Source organism: Erinaceus europaeus, chromosome 21 (genome assembly GCF_950295315.1).
Source record: "Erinaceus europaeus chromosome 21, mEriEur2.1, whole genome shotgun sequence".
Classification (NCBI taxonomy): domain Eukaryota; kingdom Metazoa; phylum Chordata; class Mammalia; order Eulipotyphla; family Erinaceidae; genus Erinaceus; species Erinaceus europaeus.
The window spans coordinates 27,810,228-27,833,894 of NC_080182.1; the positions used below are offsets into that span (position 1 = coordinate 27,810,228).

The following is a 23,667-nucleotide window of genomic DNA, read 5'->3' on the forward strand; positions in this document are numbered from 1 at the left end:
GGGTCGCACCCCCACACCTCAGATGGCCACACAGCTCCGAGATGGGGAGCCAAGTGGGGAGCCTGGCGGGCTGCCTCAGTTTCTCCTGTTGCCCCTTCTGCCTCCCCGTACCCCTGCCTCCTTCATCCACCCCCCACTCTTCACATCCTGCCCTCTGCTGTCTGGCTGCCAAACTGTTACACCCCCCCCCCCCCAGGCCTGCCTGTGTGTGCAGGGGAGAGGCACACACATGATCCCTGCACTGGACCACTTTTCCACAGACAAGAGGCATCACAGCTCCCAAGCTTCCCCAGTGCCATGGTGCCCTCCATGTGGTGCTGGGGCTCAGATGGGCCTTGCAGGCATCTGGCCTGTGAACTCTCCCCAGCACCCCTGCCAGGTTCAGGAGCCATCAGCCAGAGGGACAAAGAGCCTCTGTGGGGGTGGGGGGGCTGGGCAGAGCCTCTTTCGGGTGCATGGCTAGGCAGGATAGAGACCTCAGGCCTCCCCGTGGTCTACTGAAGCCCCCACTCCTGGGCACACCTTCCAGGCCACCCGACCCTCAGGACTCATGACCCTTGGTCCCTGTCCCGTGATGTCCCATCGTGGTGACAACGACCCAAACGCTTGCCCTCTGGGTGTCACCCATCTGTAAGGAACCTCTATGGGGCCAGAGAATCCACCCTGAGGCATATCTACAAGGGGCAGTGCTCTCATCCCTGTCCCTGTTCCTGTCCTGTCCCAGTCCCCATCTCTGTCCCCTCTCTGCTCACAGGAGTCAGCTGATATGACAGGGGACCTCTGGGATAGATGGGGAGGGGGGCCGCTAATGACTAGGGAGGGCCACATAGGGCCTGGCCTCCCCATAGCAGGAAAGCTGAGCTCAAATACAGAAGAGGGGACAGCGTGTCCCTAGGGACAAGGACCCACATTTTATGGAGGTGTCCTGTTCCCATGCTTCCCCTAAACCCCCAACAGTATGAATCTGTCACCCCTCCCTGCCCCCAGCCCAGCACCATGTCAATGCATCCAGGAAGCCTTCCCAGACTGCAGGTTAGTTGACAGACCTCCTGTGCCCAGAAGGCCCCCACTCCTCTGGGAACCCAGCACCCTCCCTGCACGTCCTCCTGGGGGCCCCTGGATGTCCTCCTCTCACCCCTGGGCTACTGTGTGTAACAAACAACTTTATTGAAGGGTCACAGTGAAATTGAGGGGGCTCGACAGAATAAAATGGTAGCAGTGTCTCTGCCTCTAGCCCTCAGCCTTCGCCTTCCTGCTGGGGGCCCTGGGGGCCGTGGACTTCGGGGGGCCTCCTGAACCCTTTGGGCTCCGGGGTGGGGAGGTCTTCCCAGCAGGAGCTGCTGGCTCCTTGGGGGCCAGGGTGGCCTTGGCTTGTGGCCCCAGCTCGGCATCCCGAGCAGCGGCCTCCTTGGGGACCGGGGGTGTCTTCCTCGCCCTGTTCTCATACTGGAGAGAGAAAAGGGGAGTGGGCAGAGCTGAGCGGCCTGGGGTCTCCACCAGCCAAAGACAGGGTGCTCTGTGAATGACTCCCTCCTACCTTGCTGGTGGTGGCCTGGGTGCCCTGACTCCCAGCATGGATCTTGCTGCTGCCCTGGGCTCCTGCTGGTGTGGCGGGGAGGGGGGGGGCCAGGGGGGCACACAGAAGTTTCTAGATGTCCAGCAGTCAGCTCCAGGCCTTGGGACCCTCACACAGGCTGTCCCCCTGCCTGGGATGCCTCCTCCAGGAAGCCCTTTCCCCTCCCAGGATGAGTGTCCTCCCCTCCCCCACCCTGGGGCTCTTTTTCTGGGTCCTGCTCCAGTGAGAGAAACAGTTATGGTCTCAGCTTGGTATTCATGTCACATCTGCCACCTGTCCAGCCAGGGGCCCAGGGACACTCCCACCTGTATCCCTGTCCCTGTGCCCCCTGTCCTCACACTCTACCACGCTGTGCCCTCCTGTCCACTGCCCTGTCCTCTCACCCTGTCCCTGTCCCTGGATCCCGACCCCCTGGGCCCTGTCCTGTGCCCCAAGGCCTGTTCCCATAACCTCTCCTATCCACTTATCCCCACCCCATGCTCTGTCCCTTATCCCTTCTGTCACATCCTCCATCCCTTGTCCCCTGCCCCATCCTCTGTCCCTGTCCCCTGCCCCACCCCTCACCCACCTGTGGTCTTCACCCTCCCTGTGGATGGAGCCTTAGAGGCCTGGCCCGACAGTGGGGGGCCCTTCCTGGGCGGCTTCTCCTTGGCTCTGCTGGACAGTGAGGAGGCTGCTCCTGGCCCCCCTGGCCTTCGAGGTGCCCCACCGGCCTGGCCAGGGTCAGGAGGGGCTGTACTGGGCTTCCTGGGCTGCTTGGGGGCCTTCCCCATGGGTGCTGGCTTGCGGATTGCCGTGGTAGCCTCCCCTGGCTTCCTGGGCACCCCCTTGGCGCCGACTGTGCTGGGGGCCCCCTTCTTGGGCTGGGCAGTCTTCCGGGGGCACTTGACTGAGCTGGTGGCTGGCTTCCTGGGCTGGGCCTTCCTCTTGTCCTTGGGCACCAGCTGGGGACAGGGGAGTGGGTCTGAGGTCCTTTCCCCAGGCCCAATAATGAGGGAGAGAGCTGCTGGCTCTGGAGGGGACACTGGAGGGGACCTGGGGCCCGAGGACCCTGCCCTCCCCACCCTGCTCAGGAGGGTCCCCCAGGACCACCCCTAAAAACCACACACCACCTCCTTCAGGAAGGCCCCCATGCCTGCCTCACCCCACCCAGCTTCTCCATCCCTTATCTGACAGGGTATGCCCTGCTGGCCCCAGAACCCTGAGCCCAGGGTGGGTGGGGAGCAGGAAGCTGAGGCATCTAGGTGGGGGCACTGCCCCACTCACCTTAAAGCTGCCGGTGGCACCCCGGGCCTTGGAGTTGGGGGGCCGTGCCAGGAGTCCACGGCTCAGGCCCGCATCCAGGGCCCTGCGCAGAAGGTGTGGGAGACGTAGTGTGTTCACTGTCGGGTACTTTTGAAGGATGAACACCTTGATGGCCGCCGCCGACGTGGCCCTGCGTGGGTCAGCCGCCTGCAGAGCCTCTAGCACCATGTCAAGCACCGGGGGGTGGCGGCGAGAGCAGGGGGTACTGCAGGGGGCACGCTGGCCTGGGGACAGGGACAGACATGAGTGTCACCAAAGCTAGGACAGCTGGAGCACAGGCCCAGGACCCCGTGTCCCTGCCCACTCACTGCCCACTGGCCGGAGAGCTGCCTGGGGTGGGTGTCCACTACCCCCAGGCCAGGCAGGTCGTTCAGCTGGAGCCTTCATGGAAAATGCCTGCAGAGGGGAGACAGCTCAGCTGGGAGTGCAGGCCTGGGCCCCAGCCCCATGCATGTGACGGGGCTGTGCTCTGGGCAGTGAATGTCTTTCTCCCTCTCTGTCCGTCTCTCTGTCTGCCCTCTGTCTCTGTGTTGGTCTGTATCATTCATTGGCTGTCTCTGTCTCACAACCAGGTGTTGGCGCATCTGGAAGAGCACACACATTGCCGCGAGCAAAGACCTAGGTTTGCTTCCACCTGCAGGGGACACAGCACAAGTGCTATCTCTCTGTCTCTCATCCTCTCTCTCTCTCTCTCTCTCCCACCCTCTCCTCTCAATGTCTCTGTCTCTATGCAATAGAGAAAAGGGCATGAGAGCCCCTGGAGGGGTGCAGTCACCGTGAATGGCACTGAGCCCAGCAACAACCCTGGTGGCAGTAAAAGCCCCACATGAGTCTTCAGGTGGCCAGGGTGGCGGCTAAGTGGTCCAGCCCGGAGCCAGGGAGCGTGAAGACCCAGATCCGGGCCCAGCACAGGGTACGCGAGTCTCAGTGCCTGCACGGCCCCTCCGCTCCTGGTGCTAGTCCACCCCCCTTCCTTGGAGAGACAGGGAGCGACAGGGAGAGGAGGAGAGACACCTGAGCCCTACTGCACAGCCCCTGAGGCTGCCTGCTGCAGGTGAAGACGAGGAATTGAACCCAGGTCTGACCCCAGGTCTGCTAGGATGTGAAATGTGCGCTCCACCATGTGCACCACCAGCTGGTCCCCAAAACTCATCTTTCAACCTGAGGGCCGAGGAGATGGCTCAACACCAGAATGCAGGACTTGAGCGCTCCGACCCGAGAGATCCCCCATTCCCCATCCAGGCCTGGTGCTGCTCAGGGCCAAGCCAAGCTGAGCTCCCTTTTTCTCTCCCTCTCTCCCTCCCTCTATCTCTCCCTTTCTCTCTCAATAAAAAATTCATCTTAAGAAAAAAAAAGAGACAAAAAGAAAACAAATATAGAAGCACACAGATGGTTGGCAGCAGTTTGCTCAAGAAAGCAAAGGAAAAGTGGCCGGGAAAAGACTTAGCCTTCACTGTGGGCGACCCTGGACACCGATCTCAGCCTAGAATAAGAGAGTGGTGGGGGAGGGGAAGACAAGAGGAGGGAGGAAGAGGGAAGGGTCGCATCCAGAGCTTAGGAAGCTGTGGGTGTCACCTCAGGGCCACCAAAGCTTTCAAGGTGGGGTTGGATTTCTGGTTTGTTTACGAAAATCAAAGATTAAAACAAGGGTCACCTGGCATACACAGAACGGATGGACAGACATAAATACAGACATATATTTGACGTATTTACTGTTTCTTCCGCCAGAGCCCGGCTCAGCTCTGGCTGATGGTGGTGCCGGGGACTGAACCCGGGACCGCAGGGCCTCAGGCAGGAGGGTCTCTGCAGAACCATCACCGGCCGTCTCCCTGTTCTCTTAATCCTTGCTTTATTTCTGTCCCTGCAGTGACTGTGGGGTTTGGGCTCCAAGATTCCACCCCTCCCAGCAGACTCTCTCCTCCTTTCTCCTCTTTAATAGAGAGTGAGAAACAGAGAGAGGAGAGACCACAGCCCCCACCCCGGGCTGCCCTGTGGGGACAGTAGGGTGTGCACTCTACCGGCTGAGCTGTCTCTCCTGGCCCCAACTCAGAGACACAAAGCCCCCATCCCTCACCCAGAGAGCCAGCTCAGGAGAAAGACCCCCATGCTTCCTGCTCGGCTGCCCTGACTCTCAGCTCTGGGCCTCTGCCCTCGTGCCCGCTGCCTCCTGCCCACCCCTGGGTGGCCCCTGAGGCCTCACAGCACAGGCTGGGCCCCAAGCCTGAGGGCAGCTCCTCCCTGAGGCACCTCAAACCCAGAGCCTCTGGCTACCCTTGTGTCTGGAGGAGGTCACCTCCTCCAGGAAGGCCCCCTGCCTGACTTCCTGGATAGGAAGGCCCCAGGGCTCCGGCCTTGACCTGAGAGGGTGGCTGCCTTCCCCCTGGGGCACTGGGGACCCCACAGCCAGAGCAGCAGGGAGCGCCCTCAGCCCAGCTCTGTCCACAGCAGCCATTGGGCTGCCCTCCCACCCCACTGATGGGTACCAGCTGCGGCCACATGTCCCTGAATCCCTGGCCCTGTGGGGGTGCTGGGAGGGGGCCTGCAGGGGGCTGCTGCCCCAGCCTCACCTGGCTGGAGGGTGTTGGCGGCCACAGAGGACCGGATGGCGCTGCTCCTCCGGGCCGCCATGGCTGGCCCCCTCCTCCAGGTGTGCCTCCCTCCTGGCCTGCCCAGGTAAGTAGCTGCAGCCCCACCCTCCCTGATGGGCCCTGGGGAGGTGGAGCCCACGCACGCTGCCCTCAGCTGTGGAGTGGTGGGCTGATGGGCGGCTTCCTGCACCTGGGTGCTGAGGGGGCCGCACCCTCCCCAGGCCAGGGCTGGCCTTGGTGTTCCCACAGCTGACCCTGTGGCCGGGGGCAGCTGCGGCTGCTGAGCTGGGCCAAGGCCAGTGGGCACAGGGGGACACAGCTGCACCCAAGATGGAAAACAGCTGCAAGAAAGCAGCTTCTGGGACTGGTAATCAAACAGAGAGAGAAAGAAAGAGAGAAGAGAGGAGGGGTGGGGAGGGGAGAGAAGGGGAGAGAAGGGGAGGGGAGGGGAGAGGAGAGGTCAGGAGAGCAGAGGAGAAGAGAGAAGGGGTGAGGAGAGGAGGGGAGGGGAGGAGAGGGGGAGAGAGGAGGAAGGGGCATCGGATAGAGGGTAAGGGAAGAGAGGAGAGGAGAGAAGAGGAGGGGAGGGGAGGGAGGGGAGAGGAAAGGAGGGGAGGGGAGAGGAGGGGAGTGGAGGGGAGAGGAGGGGAGTGGAGGGGAGAGGGGAGGGGAGAGGAGAGCAGAGAGGAGAGGAGAGGAAAGAAGGGCAGGGGAGAGGAGAGGAGAGGAGAGGAGAGGAGAGGAGAGGAGAGGAGAGGAGAGGAGAGGAGAGCAGGGCCAGCCCAAGGCCTGGGTGGAAATTGGGGCCCTTCTCAGAGAACGCTGGGTCCAGCACCCACCTTCTCCACCCTCTGAGCGAGATGACTGCGAAGAGGGGACACAAAGCAGGACTGACATCCTGACTCCCTGGGCACTGAGGCTGATTAAAGGGAAGGAGGGTGTGCACCCCTGGCAGGAAGGCCCTGGGCACCCAGCCCAACACCCAGGATGGAAGAAAGTCAAGGCAAGCAGGGGTGGGCTTGTGGGTTGGGTTGGGACAACCGGAGGGGGGCGTCCCATCAGTCCCCGTGCATCTCGTTCTCCATGTAAAGCAGTAAAGCATGAAGAAGCGTCCACACGGGGGGGGGGGGGGCGTCCCGCCATCTGAGCAGAAAGCAGAGCCACTGAAATGCCCAGGAAGAGGAGGCGGTGCAGACCCCCACTGGTCTAGGTGCATGGTGGAACAGTATACAGCAGTGAAGACAGATGAGCAGGAACATGTCTGTGGCTCTGCCCTCTCCATCTGAGAGGAGTGTGTGTGTACGTGTGTGTGCATGTGTGTGTGTGCGTGCGTGTATATGTGTGTACGTGTGCGTGTGCACATGATACGCTCACTCACAAGTGAGACAGAGCAAAGCTGAAGGAGTCACACTGAGGTGACAGCCGTGGATCCTCTGCAGGGGGAACAGGCTGGACTCAGACCAGTGTCCTCATCCTTCCAAGTTCTCCCCACCACCCAGTGCTGAGCATCTGGAATAAGCCGTCTGCCCAAGATCTCAGGGGACCCAGTGGGCACCCCTGACTGGCTCACCCCGGCCCCCCAGCAGGCAGCACCTGTTCCACGCCCCAGTCCCTCACACCTCCAGCCCGCCCTGGAGGGGGTGGGGTGGGGCTACTGGGTATTCACATGAATGTTTCATGCCCACTGCTTGATTTACATGGGTAGGACAGAGTCTGAGAGTCCAGCACTCAGTGCTCCACAGGCCACGCCCAGCCACTGCTGCCAGAGGCCCTCCACTGGGACTGGAGAGAACAGTGGCTCTGAGAGACCTGCACCCTCCCTGGCAGGCTCTGAGCAAGTGCTGTGCACGCTCCCTGCTCTGAGGCTCCCAGCCCAGAGTCTCCCTCATGGCCCAATTGGCTGCTGCAGCTCCAGCCACAGGACTTCATCTCACTCAAGGAGAAGGAAGGAGAGGGAGTGGAGGACACCCCAATCTCTTGGACGCATCACCCAGAGACTGCTCAGACCACCTCTGAGGGCCTGCACGGCAGGCGCTTGGGTTGGAGGGTGGGGCAGCCTCATGCCAGGCTGCTCAGAACCCAGCCGCCACCTGACTCGGGGCCCAAGCTTCCACTTTCTCTCCAGAAGCCTCTAGCTGTGGGTGTTTCCCCTCTCAGGTGGAGGGGCCTGGCCCTCGCTGTGCCTGGGATGTGCAGGAAGCATGTCTCCACCCTGAGCCCCAGGGGCTGAGCTGAGGCCCTGGCCATACCCGGGCAGGGACTGCTGCCCACCTCACCCTTCCAGTTCAGAGCCCTGCTCCCTCTGGCCGGGAAGTGGCTCCCAGATTCACTGCAATGCTGCAGCCTCTCAGCTCACCCAGGCCTCTGACTCCAAAACTGCCAGACCTGCTCCCCACACTCCACACCCCACACCCTCAGGGGCTCTGCTGGCTGCCCAAGCTGGGCACCCGAGGCCGGAGCTGTGCCACACTGGCTCCTCCTGTGGAGGAAGAGCTGAGAGCAATGAAAACCACCACTGCCACCGACGCCAAGTGTACATGCTGAGCTTTTAATGCCTCATTTGTGGGGAGGGGGGGCGGGGAGGAGGCTCTGGCTCTGGTTACGGGGGTGGGGGGCTGCAGCAAGAGATTCTCAGGCCCTGAGTCTGTCTGTCAGCTGGGCAGCCTGGAATCCTCTGGATGGCATGTAGGGGGAGCTGGACCCCCGAGAGTGTGAGCAGTGTGAGCATCCCAGCAAGGGTGCTCCAGATTTGACGGCTGCATTCTGCGAGTGTGAGCGTGCGCGCGCGCGCGCGCGCACACACACACACACACACACACACACACATTGCTTCCTCCCTGGGGCTGACCCCGGCCCCACTCTGGCCTGAACACCTGGCTAATGTCTATCAACCCGCTGAGGCCTCAGGCCTGACCTAATCCCTGAGCAGTCAGTATCGAAGGAAGAAACGCTGGAGAGTGGACACGCTGTGAGAGTTTAAGGAGAGATCACCTGAGCCAGTGGGAATGGAAGGTGGCAGGGGCCGGGCAGTGGCACACCCAGTTAAACGCATATAGTATGAAGAGCAAGGACCCACATGAGGATCTGGGTTCCAGCCCTGGCTCCCCACCTGCAGGGGAGACACTTCACAAGCAGTGAAGCTGGTCTGCAGGTGTCTGTCTTTTTCTCTCTCCCTCTCTATCTCTCCTTCCCTCTCAATTTCTCTCTGTCCTATCCAATAAAATGAGAAATGGTTGCTAGGAGCAATGGATTCATAGTGCTGGCAACAAGCCCCAGTGATAACCATGGAGGTAATGAGAGAGAGAGAGAGAGAGAGAGAGAGAGGAGAGAGAGAGAGAGAGCAGATGGTGGAGGTGATGGGTGTCCGTGATTGCCATTCTGTAGTAGTGACTACAATCCATAAAGCCCTTATCTTCTACAGTGTCCCCCCCCCCCTCTCCCTCTCGCTCTCCCTCTCTCATTACAGCAGCTCTGTGTCATCAGGCCCAGGGGTTTCAGGCTCCCCTTTTATAGGAGAGGGTACTGAGGCCCTGGGGTGGGGGCTGTTGGGTGCAGGAGCCCAGAGCTACTCCCTTCACCTAACATTTATAAGATGCCTCCTGTGTGCCCGAGCTGGGCTGGGAGGCTCCCACAGAGCAGAGAAGCTGTGTTCCTGACTGGGGGTGGAGCCCAGGCGCCCCAACCCTGTGTATGAGGTTCTATATGGGGACTCCCTGGCCCAGGGAGAGCCTCCGTTCCTCTCTCTTTTTTTTTAATATTTATTTATTCCCTTTTGTTGCCTTGTTTTATTGTTGTAGTTATTGTTATTGATGTCACTGTTGGATAGAGCAGAGAGAAATGGAGAGAGGAGGGGAGAGAAGAGGGGGAGAGAATGATAGACACCTGCAAATCTGCTTTACCACCTTTGAAGTGACTCCCCTGCAGGTGGGGAGCCGGGGGCTGGAACCAACATCCTTACACTGGTCCTTGTGCTACCTGTGCTTGATCTGCTGCACTACTGCCTGACTCCCTTCTTCTTTTTTTTTTTTTAAAGATTTTTAAAGTATTTATTCCCTTTTGTCACCTTTGTTTTATTGTTGTAGTTATTACTGTTGTTGTTATTGATGCCACTGTTGTATAGGACAGAAATGGAGAGAGAAGGGGAAGACAGAGTGGAAAAGACACCTGCAGACCTGCTTCACCACCTGTGAAGTGACTCCCCTGTAGGTGGGGAGCCTGGGGCTCAAACCAGGATCCTTATGCCAGTTCTTGTGTTTTGTGCCACCTGCACTTAACCCACTGTGCTACTGCCCAACCCCCTCTTTTTTCTTTTAGTTTTTTTTTCCTCTCCCTTTCTTTTCCTGACTTTGGGGCCGTTGTGGTTGGCTTGCCAGAAGTGGGGAGGGTCAGAGCCTCCTACAGACAGTAGCTGCAGAAGTACAGAGGGACCTTAGGCTGGGGCCACCTTGCTGGTCTCGGTCTTGTACACGGTGGTGGCCTCCTCTTCACCAAATGGGTTCTTGCCACAGCAGAGGGTGGCAAGCATGCAGTTCCGGAACTGGAAAGTAATGGGGGGGCAGTCAGGGCTGTGTACTTAGGGCTGTGGAGCAGGGATGGGGTGGGTCCTAGCTCAATGGGGGTCAGGGCTGTGGCCCCAGGGCTGGCGGAGAGGAGCCCAGTGCCAACCTCACTAACCCTGCTGGGGCAGGGTGTTAAGCGTGTGCAGCTGGGCCCAGAGACAACAGAGTCGCTGAAGCCGTCACCTTGTGCTACCTGGGCAGTGGCTGGCTGCCATCACCTGGTGCTACCTGGGCAGTGGCTGGCTGCAAGTGACCTCGCTCAAACCTTTAGCCTGACCCTTCCCTCCTCGCAGGTGTATGCTTCTAATTCTGCTTTTAAAAACCCCTTCAGTTTCATTTGGTTTAATCCCCCCTGCATTCTATTTACATAACACTGTATTCTATTTACATAACCTCTGTTAACAAGCACTACCCTCCCTCCAGGGCATTGGTGGTTCAGTGGTAGAATTCTTGCCTGCTCCGCCCCCTCTCCTTGTCATACCCTGATTTTCACCAGTCACTTTTCTCTCCACCCTCTCTGCCTCGCATCCTGTTCCCACCCTACTGGGCTAGTATATTTATAAGGACAAGATTGTTTGTAGTTTTTAGTTTAGCTTAGCTTGGTATAGATTGCGCTGCGTCCTGCATGAATAAAGAAATACTGCATACAACCCAGCCATGAGTCCCAGGTCGTCTGTTACCCGCCCGTGAAGCCAGCCCGGCGAAAACAACATATGGCGTCTACAACGTGGGACTGGACCTGCGCAACTCCCAGATAAGTGAAGACTTTGCCTACCTATGCACTATGGTCTTCTCTTCTACTTACGAAGAGGTTTGCCAAAGCCTCTACTGTTTCATCATGAGACAGTTACTCTGTCTCTGGAACATTTTGCTCTGGGCCACACTGTTTCCCTGACCGGGAACTTTGGTTTCTTGTGACCCTAATCATAGAGCTTGGGAGATGCACAGAGATTTCTCCTTGGACTTTCTGAATTCCCTCGCTCATGTTTCCCGAGGAGAAGGACTGCATTTTGCTCCGGGCCACAATTTGGTTCTTTATGACTGTGATCGCAGACCTTGGGATATGCACAGAGATTTCCCCTGGGACATTCTGGACTTCTTGCATGTTTCCCATGGAGAAGGACTACTCTAATTTGAGGAGCGTTCTCGAGTACCCTGGCAGTCCCCAAGAATGGAGACATGTGGTTAGTTCTACTCTCCTGATTGGATTCATTCTTCGATGGGAAGATGCTTTTAAAAATGGGTGCCTGAAGCAATCCTGCAGGAACAGTCAGAAGCACCCCAAATGGAATTTCGAAGAGCTTTTTGGACTAGGACACCCTCCGGGGACTCTTGATGCTACACGGTGAGATCTGTTTCGTAAGAGAGTGATTTGAATGACTGAGTTTTTGTTTGACATTGACTTAAAAAAAAAAATGCTGCACGCAGCCATGATTTCTAGAGACATCCAGAAACAATCCAAAAAAATTGTTTTTTCCCCTCCTTTGATTTCTTTTTTACATCTTGGCATAAATATGAAACGTTTAATCCTGAAACGGTATGAATTATGGGCGGGGCAGATAGTGCAATGATTATTATTATTATTATTATTATTATTCTCATGCCTGAGGCTTCTACCATGGTTCTTCTGTTTACCTTTCCACATTTTATTGAGTTCAAACTGTTTAAACAACCTTAAAATCATACTAGAAAGGACTTCCAATTATAATGGAGTTATCAATTATAGTAAACTTCTAATCTGCTACAAGTTTTGTTTGACAAGTAAGTGAATTTCAGCTGTCAAGTCTTCACATGAAAAAGCATCTACTCAAATGGAATTCCTGGAAATCCATTTGGATCCTGTTCTCTGACATCGCCCACAAGATGGAATGACTACAACACACCCCTAGAAACCAATGATGTGACCTGGCATGACCTGAAGAAACAGATTCACAGACTCCAAAGCTCACTCTCTACAAAAAAGCAGACACTTCCATCGGACTTACTGGTACTCGCTGCTGTGTTTCTCAAAGACTAACTTCAGCCAATTGCCTTGAGACTTTATAGACTATGTCCCCTCGCCTGCGGGCTCTGTCCCCATAGATAGAAAACTCCCCCTCCTTATTAGGTTATGCCCACAGAGGCAGGAAACGCCCTTTGAGACAAGAGATGCCCCCAGAGGCATGAAGCACTCCCAGAGGCAAGAAATGCTCTTTCTCCTGCTAGGCCTTGCCCTTTGAGGCAAGAAACATTCCCCTTGGCATCACACTGGTTATTGCTGCTTGCCTATTTTGTTTTCCATGTCTTATGCCAGTTCTTTTGAAAACACCTGTACGATATAGGTTTCTGTTCACCCCACAATCCTGATACTATGGCCATTAGTTAAAAAGAAAGGGGGAATTGTTGGTATGCTTCTAATTCTGCTTTTAAAAACCCCTTCAGTTTCATTTAGTTTAATCCCCCCTGCATTCTATTTACATAACACTGTATTCTAATTACATAACCTGTTAACAAGCACTACCCTCCCTCCAGGGCATTGGTGGTTCAGTGGTAGAATTCTTGCCTGCTCCGCCCCCTCTCCTTGTCATACCCTGATTTTCACCAGTCACTTTTCTCTCCACCCTCTCTGCCTCGCAATCCTGTTCCCACCCTACTGGGCTAGTATATTTATAAGGACAAGATTGTTTGTAGTTTTTAGTTTAGCTTAGCTTGGTATAGATTGCGCTGCGTCCTGCGTGAATAAAGAGATACTGCATACAACCCAGCCATGAGTCCCGGGTCGTCTGTTACCCACCCGTGAAGCCAGCCTGGCAAAAACAACACAGGTGGATGCAGGGAACTCAGCTCAGAGACGAGGACGTTGCCAGAGGACTCAGGGATGGAGGTGGCAGAGCTAGGGTTCGAGCCCAGCCTGTCCCACCCAGCGGCCTGTGGCTCACAGTGCTATGTCTCTGCCTAAGGGCTTAACTGTCTGTCCCTCTGTCCCTTGGAAGCAGCTGAATTCAGCATGCAACCCCCTTATGGAAACCCATGGGAGAGGAGTTGGGGTGCTCTGGCAGGTGTGACCAATGAGCCAGAGAGGGGTCCCTGGTCCTACCACCCTCACAGATGGAGTTCTGGGCACATCAGCTGTCCCCCACCCTCCCAGGATCCCATCCCCCCCACCTCCCAAAGCAAGTCTGTCACCTCTCCCTGCCCCCAGCCCAGCACCATGTCAATGCATCCAGGAAGCCTTCTCAGACTGCAGGTTAGTTGACAGCCCTCCTGTGCCCAGAAGGCCCCTACTCCTCTGGGAACCCAGCACCCTCCCTGCACGTCCTCCTGGGGGCCCCTGGATGTCCTCCTCTCACCCCTGGGACACTGTGTGTAACAAACAACTTTATTGAAGGGTCACAGTGAAATTGAGGGGGCTCGACAGAATAAAATGGTAGCAGTGTCTCTGCCTCTAGCCCTCAGCCTTCGCCTTCCTGCTGGGGGCCCTGGGGGCCGTGGACTTCGGGGGGCCTCCTGAACCCTTTGGGCTCCGGGGTGGGGAGGTCTTCCCAGCAGGAGCTGCTGGCTCCTTGGGGGCCAGGGTGGCCTTGGCTTGTGGCCCCAGCTCGGCATCCCGAGCAGCGGCCTCCTTGGGGACCGGGGGTGTCTTCCTCGCCCTGTTCTCATGCTGGAGAGAGAAAAGGGGAGTGGGCAGAGCTGAGCGGCCTGGGGTCTCCACCAGCCAAAGACAGGGTGCTCTGTGAATGACTCCCTCCTACCTTGCTGGTGGTGGCCTGGGTGCCCTGACTCCCAGCATGGATCTTGCTGCTGCCCTGGGCTCCTGCTGGTGTGGCGGGGGGGGGGGGGGGGGGGCCAGGGGGGCACACAGAAGTTTCTAGATGTCCAGCAGTCAGCTCCAGGCCTTGGGACCCTCACACAGGCTGTCCCCCTGCCTGGGATGCCTCCTCCAGGAAGCCCTTTCCCCTCCCAGGATGAGTGTCCTCCCCTCCCCCACCCTGGGGCTCTTTTTCTGGGTCCTGCTCCAGTGAGAGAAACAGTTATGGTCTCAGCTTGGTATTCATGTCACATCTGCCACCTGTCCAGCCAGGGGCCCAGGGACACTCCCACCTGTATCCCTGTCCCTGTGCCCCCTGTCCTCACACTCTACCACGCTGTGCCCTGTCCACTGCCCTGTCCTCTCACCCTGTCCCTGTCCCTGGATCCCGACCCCCTGGGCCCTGTCCTGTGCCCCAAGCCCTGTTCCCATAACCTCTCCTGTCCACTTATCCCCACCCCCAAGCTCTGTCCCTTATCCCTTCTGTCACATCCTCCATCCCTTGTCCCCTGCCCCATCCTCTGTCCCTGTCCCCTGCCCCACCCCTCACCCACCTGTGGTCTTCACCCTCCCTGTGGATGGAGCCTTAGAGGCCTGGCCCGACAGTGGGGGGCCCTTCCTGGGCGGCTTCTCCTTGGCTCTGCTGGACAGTGAGGAGGCTGCTCCTGGCCCCCCTGGCCTTCGAGGTGCCCCACCGGCCTGGCCAGGGTCAGGAGGGGCTGTACTGGGCTTCCTGGGCTGCTTGGGGGCCTTCCCCATGGGTGCTGGCTTGCGGATTGCCGTGGTAGCCTCCCCTGGCTTCCTGGGCACCCCCTTGGCGCCGACTGTGCTGGGGGCCCCCTTCTTGGGCTGGGCAGTCTTCTGGGGGCACTTGACTGAGCTGGTGGCTGGCTTCCTGGGCTGGGCCTTCCTCTTGTCCTTGGGCACCAGCTGGGGGCAGGGGAATGGGTCTGAGGTCCTTTCCCCAGGCCCAATAATGAGGGAGAGAGCTGCTGGCTCTGGAGGGGACACTGGAGGGGACCTGGGGCCCGAGGACCCTGCCCTCCCCACCCTGCTCAGGAGGGTCCCCCAGGACCACCCCTAAAAACCACACACCACCTCCTTCAGGAAGGCCCCCATGCCTGCCTCACCCCACCCAGCTTCTCCATCCCTTATCTGACAGGGTATGCCCTGCTGGCCCCAGAACCCTGAGCCCAGGGTGGGTGGGAGCAGGAAGCTGAGGCATCTAGGTGGGGGCACTGCCCCACTCACCTTAAAGCTGCCGGTGGCACCCCGGGCCTTGGAGTTGGGGGGCCGTGCCAGGAGTCCACGGCTCAGGCCCGTGTCCAGGGCCCTGCGCAGAAGGTGTGGGAGACGTAGTGTGTTCACTGTCGGGTACTTTTGAAGGATGAACACCTTGATGGCTGCCGCCAACATGGCCCTGCGTGGGTCAGCCGCCTGCAGAGCCTCTAGCACCATGTCAAGCACCCGGGGGTGTTGACGAGGGCAGGGGCTGCTGTTGGGGGGATGCTGGCCTGGGGACAGGACAGATGTGGGCATCATGCAGGGTTGGGGTAGGCAGGCCTGGGGATGGACTAGGACATCAAAGGGACATGCTTGCCTGGGAACAGGGACAGACATGAGTATCACACAGACAGGAGCACAGGCCCAGGACCCCGTGTCCCTACCCACTCACTGCCCACTGGCCAGGGAGCTGCCTGGGGTGGTGCCCACTAAACCCCAGGTCGGGTGGGTGGTTCAGCTGGGGCCTCCATGGAACATGTCTGCGGAGGGGAAACAGCTCAGCTGGGAGTGCAGGCCTGGGTCCCAGCCCCATGCATGTGATGGGGCTGTGCTCTGGGCCCTGAGTGTCTCTCTTGCTCTCTGTCCATCTCTGTCTGCCCTCTGTCTCTGTGTTGGTCTGTGTCATTGGCTGTCTCTATCTCACTACCAGGTGGTGATGCATCTGGATAAGTATACACAATACAGCGGGCAATGACCTGGGTTCGAGCCTCTTGTTCCCACCTACAGGAGGATGCATCACAAGCAGTTTTTCTGTCTCTCTCCTTCTTGTCATCCTCCCCTCTAGATTTCTCTGTCTCTATGCAATAAAGACAGAAAAAGGTTTAAGATACTCAGTTGTCAACTCTAGGCCTAAGGATCCTCCTACAGGCTGACCCCTGCCTGGGACACCTCGTCCTGGACGCCCTTCCTCACTCCCAGGATAAGTGTCACACCCCCAACTCTGGGGCTCCTTTCTAGGTCCTACTCCTGCAAGAGAAATGGTTCTGATCTCATCCTGGTATCCAGGTAACATCTGCCACCTGTCCAGCCAGGGGCCCAAGGACCCTCCCACCTGTCTCCCTGTCCCTGTGCCCCCTGTCCTCACACCCTACCCCTGTGCCTGTCCTCACACCCTACCCCCTGTCCCTGTGCCCTGCCCCCTGTCCCCTGCCCCGTCCTCTTGCCGTTTCCTTCCCTGTTTCCCATCCCCATGTGTCCCGTCTTCTTTCCCCACCCCTGAACCCAATCCCTGCTCCTGTCCCCGCTCCCCCTCTTGTCCCCTTGTCCCCATCCCATGCTCTGTCCCTTATACCGTCCCTGTCCCCAACCCCTGTCCCTGACCCACCCTCCATCCCTGTCCCCTGCCCCATCCTCTGTCCCTGTCCCCTGCCCCACCCCTCACCCACCTGTGGTCTTCACCCTCCCTGTGGATGGAGCCTTAGAGGCCTGGCCTGACAGTGGGGGGCCCTTCCTGGGCGGCTTCTCCTTGGCTCTGCTGGACAGTGAGGAGGCTGCTCCTGGCCCCCCTGGCCTTCGAGGTGCCCCACCGGCCTGGCCAGGGTCAGGAGGGGCTGTACTGGGCTTCCTGGGCTGCTTGGGGGCCTTCCCCATGGGTGCTGGCTTGCGGATTGCCGTGGTAGCCTCCCCTGGCTTCCTGGGCACCCCCTTGGCGCCGACTGTGCTGGGGGCCCCCTTCTTGGGCTGGGCAGTCTTCTGGGGGCACTTGACTGAGCTGGTGGCTGGCTTCCTGGGCTGGGCCTTCCTCTTGTCCTTGGGCACCAGCTGGGGGCAGGGGAGTGGGTCTGAGGTCCTTTCCCCAGGCCCAATAATGAGGGAGAGAGCTGCTGGCTCTGGAGGGGACACTGGAGGGGACCTGGGGCCCGAGGACCCTGCCCTCCCCACCCTGCTCAGGAGGGTCCCCCAGGACCACCCCTAAAAACCACACACCACCTCCTTCAGGAAGGCCCCCATGCCTGCCTCACCCCACCCAGCTTCTCCATCCCTTATCTGACAGGGTATGCCCTGCTGGCCCCAGAACCCTGAGCCCAGGGTGGGTGGGGAGCAGGAAGCTGAGGCATCTAGGTGGGGGCACTGCCCCACTCACCTTAAAGCTGCCGGTGGCACCCCGGGCCTTGGAGTTGGGGGGCCGTGCCAGAAGTCCACGGCTCAGGCCCGCATCCAGGGCCCTGCGCAGAAGGTGTGGGAGACGTAGTGTGTTCACTGTCGGGTACTTTTGAAGGATGAACACCTTGATGGCCGCCGCCGACGTGGCCCTGCGTGGGTCAGCCGCCTGCAGAGCCTCTAGCACCATGTCAAGCACCGGGGGGTGGCGGCGAGGGCAGGAGGTACTGCAGGGGGCACGCTGGCCTGGGGACAGGGACAGACATGAGTGTCACCAAAGCTAGGACAGCAGGAGCACAGGCCCAGGACCCCGTGTCCCTGCCCACTCACTGCCCACTGGCCGGAGAGCTGCCTGGGGTGGGTGTCCACTACCCTCAGGCCAGGCAGGTCGTTCAGCTGGAGCCTTCATGGAAAATGTCTGCAGAGGGGAGACAGCTCAGCTGGGAGTGCAGGCCTGGGCCCCAGCCCCATGCATGTGACGGGGCTGTGCTCTGGGCAGTGAATGTCTTTCTCCCTCTCTGTCCGTCCCTCTGTCTGCCCTCTGTCTCTGTGTTGGTCTGTCTCATTCACTGGCTGTCTCTGTCTCACAACCAGGTGTTGGCGCATCTGGAAGAGCACACACATTGCCGCGAGCAAAGACCTAGGTTTGCTTCCACCTGCAGGGGACACAGCACAAGTGCTATCTCTCTGTCTCTCATCCTCTCTCTCTCTCTCTCTCTCCCACCCTCTCCTCTCAATGTCTCTGTCTCTATGCAATAGAGAAAAGGGCATGAGAGCCCCTGGAGGGGTGCAGTCACCGTGAATGGCACTGAGCCCAGCAACAACCCTGGTGGCAGTAAAAGCCCCACATGAGTCTTCAGGTGGCCAGGGTGGCGGCTCAGTGGTCCAGCCCGGAGCCAGGGAGCGTGAAGACCCAGATCCGGGCCCAGCACAGGGTACGCGAGTCTCAGTGCCTGCACGGCCCCTCCGCTCCTGGTGCTAGTCCACCCCCCTTCCTTGGAGAGACAGGGAGCGACAGGGAGAGGAGGAGAGACACCTGAGCCCTACTGCACAGCCCCTGAGGCTGCCTGCTGCAGGTGAAGACGAGGAATTGAACCCAGGTCTGCTAGGATGTGAAATGTGCGCTCCACCATGTGCACCACCAGCTGGTCCCCAAAACTCATCTTTCAACCTGAGGGCCGAGGAGATGGCTCAACACCAGAATGCAGGACTTGAGCGCTCCGACCCGAGAGATCCCCCATTCCCCATCTGTCGTATGCTTTACATTGGTTTGTTCTAGCCCTCCCCTGCCAAGAGAATTGGATCAGTCCTGTTAATTTCGCGGGCCCACTTGGCCCCGCCCCAAGGAACCCCGAGAGAGGGTTCCTGAGTCCGAGAGTTCTTGAGTTCGAGAGTTTCAGGGTTACAGAGTAAGAGAGAGTTCTAGTGTGCCAGAGTTTCAGAGGGTTCCCCAGTAGGAGAGTTCCTGAGTTCCAGAGTAAGGGAGAGGGTTCCTGAGTTCCAGAGAAAAAGAGAGAGTGCTTGCGCCCCCGCAAAGAGACAGCAGAGTTCTGTTTGGTGATTAGTTTGTCTTAGTTTGTGAATCGTTGTTCCTGAATAAAGAAATACAGCTTCCCTGCCCAGCCATTGTCTCCGCGTCTCTGTTACCCGCTGTGAAGTTAGCCAGCCCGGCAAGAGCCTCCGAATTTTAACAACAAATGGCGCCCACATGGACCTGACCTGCACATCTCTCAGATAAGTGAAGACAATTTGGCTACCTATGCACTATGGCCTTCTCTTCTGCTTGTGAAGAGATCTCCAAAGGCCTCTGCTCTTTCTTCACGAGACTATTTTGCTGTTTCTGGAACATTTATCTCTGGACCACTCTGTGGTTTCCACTCGCTCGGGCGAACTCAGAACAGCCAGCGGGAAGAGCCAGCGGGTGGGAGGCGAGGCGCGGAGCTGCCGTTTCCACCTGGTTAAGCAGCCAGCCAGCCGGCTGCGCCCAGACAACCCCGCGCACCGTGCCCGCAGCCCCGCAGCCCCGCAGCCCCGCAGCCCCGCAGCCCGCAGGAGGCCGAAGCCAGCACACAAGAGCCCCTGGAGCCCGAGGCCAACACGCAAGAGCCCAAGGCCAGCCCACAAGAGCCGGCTCTCCACCGCGTGGCGCAGGGCACTGGACACGTGATCCCTCCACGCTGCTCGGCCACTGCGAACAGGGCAACAGACAAGGCAGGGCCATGGGGCAGGGCCGCGGCGGCCCATCATGGCCGCCACCCCTGGGAACCTAGGCCCATGCCTTCTGCAAAGCTGGCCTGCCTGCCCTCTTTCTATGAATTCTGGAACCATCCCGGGCCTCCCGGACCCCCGGGCTCCCTGCCGAAACTGGGCACACGAGATCTCCAGCCGCTGGTCCAGTCTGAAGGCAGACAAGCTGGAGTACGCAGAGACTTGTGCAGAGATCGCAACCTGCAATTCCTAAAAGTGAAGCTGCGCGGGAAGCCACCTCCGGATGGTGAAAACCCCCCCCCCCAACAACTAAGACAGTACAGATTTAAATTCGTGTTTAAAATGACATGTCTTCGTAACAAAGGTTTCTCTCCTTGTGTATTAATGACCATGTTTATGTGTATGTTTAAAGTTTGGTAAACAGTAACTTTAAGGCTAAATTCTTACTAGTCAAAGTTAAATGAAAAAGGTTTTCAACGTAATTCTCATAAAGATAAAAAATTAACTTACATTTAAAGTCTGAGGTAAAAATTAGTTATCAATATATTTTAACTAAGTTGGTCTAAACAAAAGGTTAAATAGACTTGTTGATATGTAAAACACTACCTTCTCTATTAGAAATAGTAGATCGCACAATGGCTATGCTAATTATTCTCATGCCTGAGGTTTCCTCTCAGGCCCACACCTAGGGTGTGTCTCCATCTTGAATGGGTGTAACAAAAGGTTAAAAGACGTTGTTGATATGTAAAAGTCTCAAATTCCTTCTCTATTAGAAACGTTGGATCGTGCAGTAGATATGCTAATAACAAGTTTTGTTTCATAGTAAGTAAGTTGCAGCCAGCTGCCTTTGGGACCCTAGGCCGTTCCCCGCCCCCATGCAATTGCCCATCGAGGCAAGTAGCCCCCCAGAGGCAAGAAATGTTTTTTTTTTCAGATATGGCCCCCTCAGGCCTTCCCTTGGCAACATGCTGGTTTTTGTTATATATGTTTCTGTTCACCCCACACCCTTGATACTATAGTCATTTAGTTAAAAAGAAAAGGGGGAATTGTCGTATGCTTTACATTGGTTTGTCCTAGCCCTCCCCCGCCAAGAGAATTGGATCAGTCCTGTTAATTTCGCGGGCCCGCTTGGCCCCGCCCCTAGGAAACCCACCAGAGTTCCAGAGTGCCAGAGTTTCAGAGGGTTCCCGAGTACGAGAGTGCGAGAGTTCCTGAGTTCGAGAGTAAGGGAGAGGGTTCCTGAGTTCCAGAGTAAGAGAGAGAGTGCTTGCGCCGCCGCAAAGAGACAGCAGAGTTCTGTTTGGTGATTAGTTTGTCTTAGTTTATGAATCGTTGTTCCTGAATAAAGAAATACAGCTTCCCTGCCCAGCCGTTGTCTCCGCGTCTCTGTTCACCACTGCGAAGCCAACCCGGCTGGCAAGAGCCTACAAATTTTAACAACACCCATCCAGGCCTGGTGCTGCTGAGGGCCAAGCCAAGCTGAGCTCCCTTTTTCTCTCCCTCTCTCCCTCCCTCTATCTCTCCCTTTCTCTCTCAATAAAAAATTCATCTTAAGAAAAAAAAAGAGACAAAAAGAAAACAAATATAGAAGCACACAGATGGTTGGCAGCAGTTTGCTCAAGAAAGCAAAGGAAAAGTGGCCGGGAAAAGACTTAGCCTTCACTGTGGGCGACCCTGGACACCGATCTCAGCCTGGAATAAGAGAGTGGTGGGGGAGGGGAAGACAAGAGGAGGGAGGAAGAGGGGAGGGTCGCATCCAGAGCTTAGGAAGCTGTGGGTGTCACCTCAGGGCCACCAAAGCTTTCAAGGTGGGGTTGGATTTCTGGTTTGTTTACGAAAATCAAAAACTAAAACAAGGGTCACCTGGCATACACAGAACGGATGGACAGACATAAATACAGACATATATTTGACGTATTTACTGTTTCTTCCGCCAGAGCCCGGCTCAGCTCTGGCTGATGGTGGTGCCGGGGACTGAACCCGGGACCGCAGGGCCTCAGGCAGGAGGGTCTCTGCAGAACCATCACCGGCCGTCTCCCTGTTCTCCTAATCCTTGCTTTATTTCTGTCCCTGCAGTGACTGTGGGGTTTGGGCTCCAAGATTCCACCCCTCCCAGCAGACTCTCTCCTCCTTTCTCCTCTTTAATAGAGAGTGAGAAACAGAGAGAGGAGAGACCACAGCCCCCACCCCGGGCTGCCCTGTGGGGACAGTAGGGTGTGCACTCTACCGGCTGAGCTGTCTCTCCTGGCCCCAACTCAGAGACACAAAGCCCCCATCCCTCACCCAGAGAGCCAGCTCAGGAGAAAGACCCCCATGCTTCCTGCTCGGCTGCCCTGACTCTCAGCTCTGGGCCTCTGCCCTCGTGCCCCCTGCCTCCTGCCCACCCCTGGGTGGCCCCTGAGGCCTCACAGCACAGGCTGGGCCCCAAGCCTGAGGGCAGCTCCTCCCTGAGGCACCTCAAACCCAGAGCCTCTGGCTACCCTTGTGTCTGGAGGAGGTCACCTCCTCCAGGAAGGCCCCCTGCCTGACTTCCTGGATAGGAAGGCCCCAGGGCTCCGGCCTTGACCTGAGAGGGTGGCTGCCTTCCCCCTGGGGCACTGGGGACCCCACAGCCAGAGCAGCAGGGAGCGCCCTCAGCCCAGCTCTGTCCACAGCAGCCATTGGGCTGCCCTCCCACCCCACTGATGGGTACCAGCTGCGGCCACATGTCCCTGAATCCCTGGCCCTGTGGGGGTGCTGGGAGGGGGCCTGCAGGGGGCTGCTGCCCCAGCCTCACCTGGCTGGAGGGTGTTGGCGGCCACAGAGGACCGGATGGCGCTGCTCCTCCGGGCCGCCATGGCTGGCCCCCTCCTCCAGGTGTGCCTCCCTCCTGGCCTGCCCAGGTAAGTAGCTGCAGCCCCACCCTCCCTGATGGGCCCTGGGGAGGTGGAGCCCACGCACGCTGCCCTCAGCTGTGGAGTGGTGGGCTGATGGGCGGCTTCCTGCACCTGGGTGCTGAGGGGGCCGCACCCTCCCCAGGCCAGGGCTGGCCTTGGTGTTCCCACAGCTGACCCTGTGGCCGGGGGCAGCTGCGGCTGCTGAGCTGGGCCAAGGCCAGTGGGCACAGGGGGACACAGCTGCACCCAAGATGGAAAACAGCTGCAAGAAAGCAGCTTCTGGGACTGGTAATCAAACAGAGAGAGAAAGAAAGAGAGAAGAGAGGAGGGGTGGGGAGGGGAGAGAAGGGGAGAGAAGGGGAGGGGAGGGGAGAGGAGAGGTCAGGAGAGCAGAGGAGAGGAGAGAAGGGGAGAGGAGAGGAGGGGAGGGGAGGGGAGGAGAGGGGGAGAGAGGAATGAGGGCATCGAAGGAGACAGAAGGGGGAAAGAAGAGAGGAGAGAAGAGAAGGGAGGGGAGGGGAGGGGAGAGGAGAGGAGAGGAGGGGAGGGGAGGGGAGGGGGAGAGAGGAGGAAGGGGCATCGGATAGAGGGTAAGGGAAGAGAGGAGTGGAGAGAAGAGGAGGGGAGGGGAGGGAGGAGAGTGGAAAGGAGGGGAGGGGAGTGGAGGGAAGTGGAGAGGAGAGGGGAGGGGAGAGGGGAGGGGAGGGGAGGGGAGAGGGGAGGGGAGGGGAGAGGGGAGGGGAAGGGAGGGGAGAGGAGAGGGGAGGGGAGGGGAGAGGAGAGCAGAGAGGAGAGGAGAGGAGAGGAAAGAAGGGCAGGGGAGAGGAGAGGAGAGGAGAGGAGAGGAGAGGAGAGGAGAGGAGAGGAGAGGAGAGGAGAGGAGAGGAGAGGAGGGCCAGCCCAAGGCCTGGGTGGAAATTGGGGCCCTTCTCAGAGGAGAACGCTGGTCCAGCACCCACCTTCTCCACCCTCTGAGTGAGATGACTGCGAAGAGGGGACACAAAGCAGGACTGACATCCTGACTCCCTGGGCACTGAGGCTGATTAAAGGGAAGGAGGGTGTGCACCCCTGGCAGGAAGGCCCTGGGCACCCAGCCCAACACCCAGGATGGAAGAAAGTCAAGGCAAGCAGGGGTGGGCTTGTGGGTTGGGTTGGGACAACCGGAGGGGGGCGTCCCATCAGTCCCCGTGCATCTCGTTCTCCATGTAAAGCAGTAAAGCATGAAGAAGCGTCCACACGGGGGGGGGGGGGGGGCGTCCCGCCATCTGAGCAGAAAGCAGAGCCACTGAAATGCCCAGGAAGAGGAGGCGGTGCAGACCCCCACTGGTCTAGGTGCATGGTGGAACAGTATACAGCAGTGAAGACAGATGAGCAGGAACATGTC

General features: G+C 58.3%; 3 protein-coding genes across 4 annotated transcripts; all 3 read right to left on the minus strand.

Annotated features, from left to right (window-relative positions):
• Window positions 1-1,230: 1,230 nt before the first annotated feature.
• LOC132535336 (histone H1.8-like) lies at window positions 1,231-5,608 on the minus strand. Its single transcript, XM_060180896.1, has 5 exons — window positions 5,449-5,608; window positions 2,843-3,105; window positions 2,145-2,520; window positions 1,538-1,599; window positions 1,231-1,446 (listed from the first exon to the last, which is right to left on the minus strand). The coding sequence occupies exons 1-5, from the start codon at window positions 5,507-5,509 to the stop codon at window positions 1,231-1,233; spliced, it is 978 nt and encodes a 325-aa protein (XP_060036879.1). The 5' UTR covers window positions 5,510-5,608.
• Window positions 5,609-13,428: 7,820 nt separating this feature from the next.
• LOC132535250 (histone H1.8-like) lies at window positions 13,429-15,325 on the minus strand. Of its 2 annotated transcripts, none has more exons than XM_060180233.1 (4): window positions 15,067-15,325; window positions 14,370-14,745; window positions 13,760-13,821; window positions 13,429-13,668 (listed from the first exon to the last, which is right to left on the minus strand). In XM_060180233.1, exons 1-4 carry the CDS (start codon window positions 15,271-15,273, stop codon window positions 13,453-13,455), a joined length of 861 nt encoding a protein of 286 aa, XP_060036216.1. In that variant the 5' UTR covers window positions 15,274-15,325; the 3' UTR covers window positions 13,429-13,452. The 2 variants fall into 2 exon arrangements, with proteins under 2 accessions (XP_060036216.1, XP_060036215.1); XM_060180232.1 differs by having other exon boundaries at window positions 13,760-13,824.
• A 1,151-nt stretch (window positions 15,326-16,476) lies between these two features.
• LOC132535337 (histone H1.8-like) lies at window positions 16,477-22,244 on the minus strand. Its single transcript, XM_060180897.1, has 3 exons — window positions 22,184-22,244; window positions 17,183-17,445; window positions 16,477-16,860 (listed from the first exon to the last, which is right to left on the minus strand). Exons 1-3 carry the CDS (start codon window positions 22,242-22,244, stop codon window positions 16,477-16,479), a joined length of 708 nt encoding a protein of 235 aa, XP_060036880.1.
• Window positions 22,245-23,667: the final 1,423 nt, after the last annotated feature.